A 9,785-nucleotide genomic window follows, 5' to 3' on the forward strand; every position below is an offset into this window, starting at 1 on the left:
GATAATAAAAGCAGCCGTGGCACCATTTTGAGAATTGTGTTTTTTCCAACTTTTTTTTTTGGGGAGACAAAGCTTGTTGAGGTTCCTCGTGCACATTATTTGACCCACCAACATGAATGTTTGCATGGTTTTCAATCTTGATTTCCCGTCTTGTCTCGTACATGATCGATGTTGAGATGACTTGAATGACTCATCTTGTGATATTGGATTAGTGAGTTTTTTTTGCCCAGGTTTTTCTTGAGAAGCGATATCGAGATGATTTCAAAACCATGATTTCTTGTGTGGACATCCACCAAGGAGTGGATGTGATCATTATGCGATACGTTATCCTTTTTCTCTTGATTTTTTTTTTTTTTTTGTTGTTGCTGAGTGTAATGACTTTTTAAGGCCCCCTTTGACACATGCCCCCATCATGATAGAATTGCAGATCATTTGCATCGGGATTCTCAAAATCGCAAATCTTTTATCTTATGTATCTTGAGTTAAATGATCTATACTTCTACCATGAAGGCGTGTGTCAGAGGGGACGTCATATTATCACGATTCTTTTTTAAATTCTCTGATCTTGAAAAAATGGTGTTGTACAATTTTAGGGTGTCTATTCTATGGAATCAGGTTTGTAATCAGTTTTAAGTCATGCGATGAATATAAAAAAATGTCAAGTGACTCAGAATCGTTAATAAGGTTAATGGGCCGCAATTCAAGGATTTTGGATCCAAAAATGTGCCACGTGGTGATTAATGAGATGTGTGCTGTATAATTATCCAATTATCGGTAGTGTAGGATCTATAATACAGTCGTAACGCTTCTTTTTCAAACTTCACAACGACGTAAGGAATCACCACGGACTATTCTAACCTCAAACGAAGTTTAAGCCTTCCATCAAACGTACGATCTAGATGAGACGAAAGCCACAGATTTCCTAGAGATTCATTTCTTTTCTGGGTACCTCTCAATTTGGAACCCTAGGATTATCTCACCAACTCAGGCCTTTGTTTGACAGAGTGCCTCAAACCCAGTTTATGGGTAGTATCCAAAGACTTTTAAAAGCTGAAAATGAGTTGCACCGTCTTCTTCAACCGTTGTACGTGGACTAAGGCAGCACCCTACAATCCACCATTTCCTCTCTCTCAAAATAAAAGCTGGAAAATGAAGAAAGAGCAGCTCTTCACATTCAAATTGGTCTCTCAATCTCTATCGGATCATTAATCATGTTTCTTCAGAAGGTATTATTCTCTGTTTAATCTCTCATTTCAACTCTCTAAATTTATTCTTCCTTCTAAAAATTTAGGGTTTTTTTTTTCTCGATGTCTCACACGCACGCATACAGGCATGGAGATCATCCGCTTTTGGTGTTTACGGATACTTGAAATTCACAAAATCTGGTTTCCAGTGAGTTCCAATTCCCTCCAATCTTCAATTATTTCTGTCTTTCAAACTATTATTTATTTATTTTTACTACCAATTCAGAGAACACTCCAAAAAATTCAAAGAAGAAGAAATGCAAACTAACATTGAAGGGAAGAATTGCGTAATTACTGGAGCAAATTCTGGGATAGGTTACGCTACTGCTGAGGGTCTCGCTTCGCGGTTTGTGGATTTTTTGTTCAATCTGAGTTTAATTAATGATGTTTCAATAGCCACATTTATGATAAATTTGTTGTTTGATCTGATGTCTTTCAGTGGGGCAAATGTGTATATGGTATGTCGTAGTAAAGAGAGAGGAGAAGTTGCGCTTTCTAAAATTCAGTCCGTTACAGGCAATCAGAATGTATATTTGGAGGTATTTTTCTTCAATTACTTAATTTTCGTGGGTGATCTGTCTTTTTTAATCGCAATTCGTTTCTCATTAAAACAATAATCAAAATTCCCTTTAATGTTGACGCGAGCCAGTAAAGCGGGCAATTTAATTATATTGCATTATTCATATTTTCAAATATTGATATATTTTAAACAATATATCTTTCTTGCTTGTTTGCAAAAACAACTTCGACAAAGTGATCGCGTTTCACGGAGTTAGTGATGCCACAACTTTGAGGTCTGTTTGGGGGCTTGGAAACTACTGACCTGAAATTGTACTGTCTGAACACGTGTATACCCGTAATGAACTTTGCGCAAGTTAAAATAACCCCTTATGATGTTAAATTTCGACGTTTCTGGACATTTCATGATATTCTGACCTGATAACCAAGTAAGTGAGGAACAGTTTTTTTTTTCTCCATTTTCTTACCAATTGAAATGGCTTATTGAATTTTCCTTGCAGGTGTGTGATCTTTCTTCTGTCAATGACATCAAGTCATTTGCATCCAGATTTTCTTCAAAGGATCAACCTGTTCATATCTTGGTATAGGTCCTATTGTTATACATGTTAAACCTTGAAAGAAATATTTATTCACACTAATTGTACTTATCATTGTACACAAAAAAATTTAGATATCTTAAATCTTTTTTTTTCCCTCAATGGTATTCTCGATATTTCTTTATATATCTAATAGATTATATCCGTTAATGTATACAAGATAGAAAACCATCTTGTTATCGTATATCTGTTCAATTATAATTACAAAAATTACTTTAATGTATGCCTAGAGCATATTATTCAAAAATAAGAGTCTTATATATTCAAAATTCTTCTTACCTCGTCACATATTCATGGCTTCATGCCAAGGCTGAGTAATTATAAAAATGAATCAAATTTGTTAACTTACCCAGACAGAATCTTGAGTTGCCTTTGGGATTTTCAGTCCTGCTTTGCATTCTTTTAGAGAATAAATTAAGGAAAATGCTGAAGTGTCTGTGCACACTGTGTTAGACACTGAGCTGACATGGAAGTGTGCACCGAACCATAGATGCTTTCCTTGAGATACGAGTGAAAATCGTCTATAGTTCTATGCACATCTCAGTGTCTAAAGCAGTCACTCTAGCACGACTCGGGAATAAATGTTATGGTAGGAATTTTCAAATGCTTGTTCCTGATGAATTCTAAGTACTTCTTGAGATATGAAGATAAATGACTATAGTAAGAACCTCCTACCAAACTGATGAGAAAGCTAACACCGAGAAAGTTTGTTGGACTTAGGTTAACAACGCTGGCTTACTTGAGCATAACCGTATTACTACTTCAGAAGGGTACAGTCCCCATCTTAATCAATCCTGCAATTTACTCTCCCTTTTCTGTAATATGACATTCAAAAGAGGGAATTAGATCCATTCTGCTGCAAAACTAATTCCTTGCTTTTTAATGCATTTTTTTAATATTATTTTATGTTAATAGGTTGGAGTTGAACTTTGCTGTAAACGTAGCAGGAACTTATTCTTTAACAGAATTAATGGTGCCATTGTTGGAGAAAGCAGCACCTGATGCTCGAGTCATTACAGTTTCCTCGGGTGGGATGTACAATTCTCCATTGACTACAGATTTACAGGTAATTGATCGGTTAGTTATGTTCAAGACTCTCCCATACCATCAACTAATATTGGATTTCTCTATCTGTCTTTCTGTAGTTTAGCGATAGCAAGTTTGATGGGACAGAACAATATTCTCGAAATAAGCGAGTTCAGGTTAGTAAATATGATAACTCCTAGAAAGCACTTATTGCGAGCTTTACTTGATAAAATCATGTCATGCTTTTTGTATGCATTTATTTAAAATGGCTTTTTCAGATAGTACTTAAAAGGGGTCAGATTCGACTCCGATCTGAGTATGTCCAGATCCGGATCCTAATCTGACTCGTATACTACAAGATAAACCATATCCGAACCATTTCGATTTCACTTAATCTGGATTGAGATCCCACCAAATTGCTTGATTCGGGTCAGGATAATTCCAGATAGTCCAGCATTTTTCTTCTATACTTGTTTGTTAATTGCCATACTATTCTATTTTACCATTATAATGATTTTACTATAAGAATATTTATGTTATATTAAAGTAGTAGAAAAATATATTTTGAAAAACCTAAAAATATAATTTTCAAAGCAATATAGAATTCGGATCTAGGCAGATATATGAATGGATCAGAATCCGAATCGGATCATGTCACAGCAAATCATATCCGACCCATTTTTTACTTGTGTCTATTCCAAGGACCCAAACCCGCTAACTTTGGATTTCAGATAAAATCCAACCCATTTTATGCCCCATTTGCAGAACCTATCTCTTCAAAGCTCAATTTTTTTCTTCTTTTGTTCTTTTAGGTGGCATTAACAGAAAAATGGGCAGAAATGTACGGTAACAAAGGTATTGGATTCTATTCAATGCATCCAGGTTGGGCTGAGACACCGGGTGTCGCTAAAAGCTTGCCTGGTTTTTCCAAATCGTAAGTATACTAATTTGTTCAACCTATCATTCTTTCATATTTCCATCACAAATTCCCTAAATTTGAAACACTTTCCAGGTTATCCGGAAAACTTAGAACAAGTGATGAAGGTGCAGACACGGTTGTTTGGTTAGCTTTGCAGCCCAAGGAAAAGCTGGAATCAGGTGAATTTTATTTTGATAGAGCCAAAGCACCTAAACACTTACCGTTTGCAGGGACCAATGGATCCCATTCCCTTATCGACTCCATCGTTGATAGTCTCCGTTCTTTGTGCAATCTTTCTTCATGAAGTTGAATTATGGTACGAAAAAAAATGAGACTCTTATTTTCTATCTTTTTCTAATATATTGATTTGATATATTTGGTAATTGAAGGTTCCATCTCATAGACCTGAATCATATGTTCATGTAAGAGGGAGTAGGGTTGCTTATCTAAATTGTTGGTTGCATCTTTAGTAACTCACAACTATGTTAAGATTATGTGCTCTGTGTTTGCAAAACTATTACGGTTGTAATAGAGTTTCTTTGGCATATTCAATGTGACGTGGGCAACTTCCCCCAACCATTTTTCTTGAGAGCTTCTATTGGCACCCCAATTTTTACTTATTACAACCCAATTTCTTAAATTATTATCACCCCCAATTAAAAATTAGAACACACTATTCAAACAGTACAATGGCTTGGCTCAAATTATTATTGTAACATTATAACCTTGTTCCAAATAATTTCAGTAGTTGTTTATGATTATGATTAGGCTCATATAAAGTCCTAAACGCAAAAAATAGAAATATATAAAAATAAAATAAAAAAATTGAGAGAATTTTTATTGGCAACTTTTACTTATTCTCAGTCATTCACTTATTTTCCTTATTTTTAATTGGAGTGTAACAAGTAAAGTTGGGGTGCCAATAGTAACTCTCTTTTCCTTTCATAAGTACTAAAAAAAAATGTTCTTAATTAACCTTTCACGGCATAAAAGTAAGGGTTTTGTTATTATTACCTTGTATCATTGAAAATAAAATAATTTTTAGGAATAATTATGAGAAAACATTAGAGTTGGTATCCCATCCCTATGATTTGATTGGATTTAAAACACATAGACTGTGTGCATGGTTTGTTTAGGGGCCTAATGTGCTTTAAACACCAACCAAATCCTGCCACGTAGACATCATATTCCTATTCTATAGGAATGGGACACCATTATTCGAGGATTTTGGGCTAATGCCAACTTTAGGTCCTTTAAAAAAAGATGTTATTGGGTGGATAGCATGGCCTTTTTGACTTTTTTTTAAAAAAATTAAAAGAAATGGGACATTCCATATTGGTGCAAACATGATTTGTTCTACATCAGTTCTACAAGTTTAGAATCGAATCAATTCAAATCAACCTTGGTTCGGATCGGTTCTCAGTTCTCATACTTATTATTTACAATAATAAAATTAAAATAATTAAAACTTAAAACCAAGCAAAATAAATATTAAACAAAGCATCAACGTACATATTATTGTTTGAATATTTTTACCTTTTTTTTGTCTTTTAAGATTATATATATATATTATAATAAATACAAAAATTGGTTCAATTCTCGGATTGACTCGATTCTATTATACCCATAATCCAAAATCGAATCAAATCAATTGGTATTTTTTGCAATCTGTATCCAAATCAAACCATACTCAATCAGAACCAATCCGATCCAAAAGGTTTCGGATTGGTTCGATTCTCGGATTTACCCGATCCAGTGTGCAGGTATTGATGTTGGCACCTCTAAAATCATTGTTTTTCAATAATAGTTTTAAAATGCAATTACATTTTAACTTTTAGTGGGTATAAAAAACAAGGATTTTGATGACAGTGTGCAATATGTTCTCTCCTCTGTCGTTGTAAATGCAGGGAAAAAGTGAAACCACACCTATAAAAAAAATTTATTGCACCAGCCGGGAATCGAACCCGGGTCTGTACCGTGGCAGGGTACTATTCTACCACTAGACCACTGGTGCCACTGTTATTACAAATTTTCGAATCATATAATATAATATATAACATGTTTTAACAGAAAAATAAATTACCCAATTTCTGATGGTGTGATTGTTGGGGAAATCTCTTTTATAAAAGAAATCAAACGTAATATAAGACTATGATGGAGAATCAGATTCTAGAATCTTAACCAAACACCCCCAAAAGGCAGCAAAGTATCTCTTTTCATGTTGAAAGGCAAGGAACTTTTTCTTCCCAAGGTTATTAGGAAACAAAAGAAATAGGCTAAGGCGAACGTTTAGCAACGATTAGAAAGTTGTTCTTGACAGAATCACACAGATAACATGTTGCCATCAGCTATAAATCAATGACATTTTAAAACCAATTTAAACGTACATACATATATAAAACTATCCAAATAAAATCAACTTTTTTTTCTAACCTTCCATCAAACAATCGTTGATTTGATTCTACGATAACAAGGCCGACACGATCAATGCTAACATAGTACTTACAAACATCGATTTCGTCCTCTCTCCAGCGTTCACTATCTCCACCGGGAATAAACAGGTCCCTTGAGAGGCATTAGTTTTTGTTATCTTTGCTAATCCCTGGAAATCGCAAGCTTGCACATCCTGATCTTGCATTTGAAAATAAATATTGAAGGCGTAGGAAATATTCCCGTGAAGATCCAAATTGTTGCATGATGACCCATATCCCAATGGTGTGCAATCGGCTAAGGAGCACGCATAGCCCAAGTTAGCCGGGACAAGGTTCATTTTCTTAACCTCCTTGTTGAATACACACCATTGTGAAGGCAAGTATTGCACCCCCTTAGCTGCGACCAAGTTCTTCTCATGTCCTAGTCCTGAAAAATCCATCTGAAACTTAGGCTTCCCATCATATCGAAAGATCCCCCAATGTCGCTCGAAATTCCCTGGGGCAATGCTCTTCAAGTTCTCGTCGAGCAAGCTAAATAGGTACACATCCATGTGCCCTGGCCTCAATGGGGTCCCTTTCTTGTTTGCCATCTTCTTCATGAACCCATCGTAGAATTTTTTAGCAAGTTCTATGGTGGCATGATTATTTCCATCCGTCGGCCATCCAACTTCCCCAACAACGATCTTTAAGTCCGGGACACCGACCTTCTTTAACGTCCAAACAAGTGTGTCAAAGTTAGCATCAAAAACATTTTCGTATTGGACACCATTGTCGTTGGTTGGATTACCACCACCATCAAAGAAAGCAAAATCAAGGGGAAAATTTGGGTTTTGGTAGAGACTTAGGAAAGGATAGATGTTAACGAGGAATGGAGCATTATTGGAATGGAGGAATTTGACAATTTGGGTCATAAGATCGTTTATATCCTCACGGAATCTGCCAGTTGATGGTTTGTTAGATGAGGACTCATAGACGTCGGCATTGAGGGGGATAGTGGCTTTGATTTTGTCTCCATGGCCAGCCTCATCGAGAGCTTTTTGAATGTTCTTCAATGCTGGAAATGTTGGTTTCATGAATGTACCATTATAACTCTTGAGGAAGGGCTCATTCCCGACTGCAACATACCTACAATGTCAGAGAGAAAATCAAGTAAACAACTCAAGAAAACTATTCGAGAAACCAATTCTTAGTGAAAATAAGAGAGAATGATCATATTGGTATACCACTTTCTTCGAAAGCTACTATTTCCACACCAACTTTTACTAAGAGCACCCCATGATGTCTTCCAATTCTTTGGTGATTTCATATGAATTGGGGGCTCTTAGCAAAAGTTGGTGTGGCAATAGGATATCTCTTTCCTTTTAGTTAGCGGATTAATGAAATTATTTATATAACACACCAAATAAAGATATAATTTCATATTGAAAAAAAAAAAAAGGGTATCCGAAACTAGAGGAAAAAAGAAGAAGAGAAGAAAAAGAATGATTCCTCGATCACTCTCTCACCGTCATAATCAGTCCCTTTAGATTTTGAAGATCTTCTCTCAGTTGAGGAGAAATCCAAATAAAAAATTTCTTCAAAAATAAGAAGAAATTATGAGAATGGAGTGCAGTCATTAAAAAGATAGAATGATTATCCACTCCCCAAATACCATATTCAATTTTCATTGCTTGGGCTATAAAAAAAAAAGTGGTATGGCAATTATAAGCCCTATATAAAATCATTAACAAATGAACAAAATGTATGTTTGTGTGCGATAAAAATCGAAAACAAAAAGTTAAACAATAGGTGATCCCTTACTTGATATCGACACCACCATCATACAAATGTTTCGTTACGTTCTTCTTCACCCAATGCTTGGCATTATCATAATCGTCGCTAAATCGAGTTAGCTGGTCGTTCGGGATTGCAACCATAACTTCAATCCCACTCCCAGCTAACGAGTTCACAATCCAAGAATCCGCATCAAACAACTTCACCTTCTTAATCCCATTATCCTTCAGCATTTCAACAATCGTAGACGGGAGCATAACGTGTGATGCCATCGTCCCCCAATTCACACCGATACCTTCGACTAGTTTCACCGAGACCATGGCTAGACAAGTGACCCATATTAGGACCTCGAATCGGACCATGGTTCGAACCCGTGGTTTGATGGAGATCATGCAAGTGACCCAAAGTGTATGGAGGGGAGGGTAATGGAAGGGTTAGTTTGAATAGGTTTTTGTTATATGGGAAGAACATTTCAGAGGGTTTGTAGGGTTAGAGAGAAATGAGGTTTTCCAAAATTAGTAGTTTCAAAGGTTGAGAAAACGCCCTTTCAATTCGGTTTCCCTCTACCACACGAAGAATTCAAAAAGCCGTTGGTTTGACATGTAGCACAAAAATGAGAAAATTTCTCTTTACCCCCATTGTAAAAATAAATAAAAAAAAGACATTGGCTATGGCTGGACCAGCAGCTAATCGACCAAAGTTTCGAGCGGCATCAATGGCAACCTGATACGCAAGATTTTCGACGAAAGGTTCAGGCCAGACTCCATCATTAGATCTTAAACTAGAAGATGAAGGTCCTTCGAAATCTCCTCCTCTTCCTCCTCCATCATCTCCATCTGAAGATGAGGGGGAAGAGGAAGAAGAGAGAGAGAGTGAGAGCGAGAGAATCACACCAGTAGAGAGAGAGAGAGAGGTGGACAGGGAGAGATTCAAATTAGGCAAAAACAAGAAAGAGAAACGAGAAATTTGTACGTTTCCCGCCATACCTTACTCTGCAACGACGGCGGAGCACGTTATTTTCGATTCGTACAACTTTCCACCTTTATATCGTGAGAAATCTCAATCTCTTCTCACTTAATTTCTCCATATATCAAAATATCTCATTTTCCTTTTCTGCTCCTACAGTCAAGAGATCTTCTCAGTGTTGGCGGGATCTTTGCTTTTTAATGGCTGACCCAACAGATCCTCCTTGTTCATCCAATACAATTTCTACATGTGGAAAAGACACTACGATGGGATTTTTCAGTCAACATGGACGGCTGAGGTCTTCTTCCCT

General features: G+C 36.2%; 2 protein-coding genes and 1 non-coding gene across 4 annotated transcripts; 1 reads left to right on the forward strand and 2 right to left on the reverse strand.

Moving 5' to 3' along the window:
- Positions 1 to 749: 749 nt before the first annotated feature.
- Positions 750 to 4,777, forward strand: LOC147402785 (NAD(P)-binding Rossmann-fold superfamily protein). Of its 2 annotated transcripts, none has more exons than XM_086438134.1 (10): positions 750 to 1,226; positions 1,331 to 1,392; positions 1,471 to 1,590; positions 1,684 to 1,783; positions 2,264 to 2,344; positions 3,066 to 3,129; positions 3,307 to 3,425; positions 3,505 to 3,561; positions 4,198 to 4,319; positions 4,398 to 4,777. In XM_086438134.1, the coding sequence occupies exons 1-10, from the start codon at positions 1,212 to 1,214 to the stop codon at positions 4,606 to 4,608; spliced, it is 951 nt and encodes a 316-aa protein (XP_086294260.1). In that variant the 5' UTR covers positions 750 to 1,211; the 3' UTR covers positions 4,609 to 4,777. The 2 variants fall into 2 exon arrangements, with proteins under 2 accessions (XP_086294260.1, XP_086294259.1); XM_086438133.1 differs by having other exon boundaries at positions 945 to 1,226; positions 3,080 to 3,129; positions 3,275 to 3,425.
- Positions 4,778 to 6,247: 1,470 nt separating this feature from the next.
- On the reverse strand, positions 6,248 to 6,318 carry TRNAG-GCC (transfer RNA glycine (anticodon GCC)). The gene has a single exon. It is a non-coding gene; the product is annotated as a tRNA-Gly (tRNA).
- Positions 6,319 to 6,640: 322 nt separating this feature from the next.
- Positions 6,641 to 9,056, reverse strand: LOC147402787 (glucan endo-1,3-beta-glucosidase 8-like). Its single transcript, XM_086438135.1, has 2 exons — positions 8,537 to 9,056; positions 6,641 to 7,861 (listed from the first exon to the last, which is right to left on the reverse strand). Exons 1-2 carry the CDS (start codon positions 8,899 to 8,901, stop codon positions 6,766 to 6,768), a joined length of 1,461 nt encoding a protein of 486 aa, XP_086294261.1. The 5' UTR covers positions 8,902 to 9,056; the 3' UTR covers positions 6,641 to 6,765.
- Between the last annotated feature and the right edge of the window lie 729 nt (positions 9,057 to 9,785).

Source organism: Akebia trifoliata, chromosome 4, assembly GCF_017979445.1.
Source record: "Akebia trifoliata isolate Shusen 1 chromosome 4, ASM1797944v1, whole genome shotgun sequence".
NCBI classification, from domain to species: Eukaryota; Viridiplantae; Streptophyta; class Magnoliopsida; order Ranunculales; family Lardizabalaceae; genus Akebia; species Akebia trifoliata.

What these genes read in the sequence shown, in the direction of transcription:
- LOC147402785 (XM_086438133.1), top strand. An exon ending in CATTGACTACAGATTTACAG is followed by an intron (nt 3,426 to 3,504) that starts GTAATTGATCGG and finishes GTCTTTCTGTAG; the next exon opens with TTTAGCGATAGCAAGTTTGA. An exon ending in CTCGAAATAAGCGAGTTCAG is followed by an intron (nt 3,562 to 4,197) that starts GTTAGTAAATAT and finishes TTGTTCTTTTAG; the next exon opens with GTGGCATTAACAGAAAAATG.
- LOC147402787 (XM_086438135.1), bottom strand. Translation starts at nt 8,901, where the DNA reads ATGATCTCCATCAAACCACGGGTTCGAACCATGGTCCGATTCGAGGTC. An exon ending in GATGGTGGTGTCGATATCAA is followed by an intron (nt 7,862 to 8,536) that starts GTAAGGGATCAC and finishes CTGACATTGTAG; the next exon opens with GTATGTTGCAGTCGGGAATG.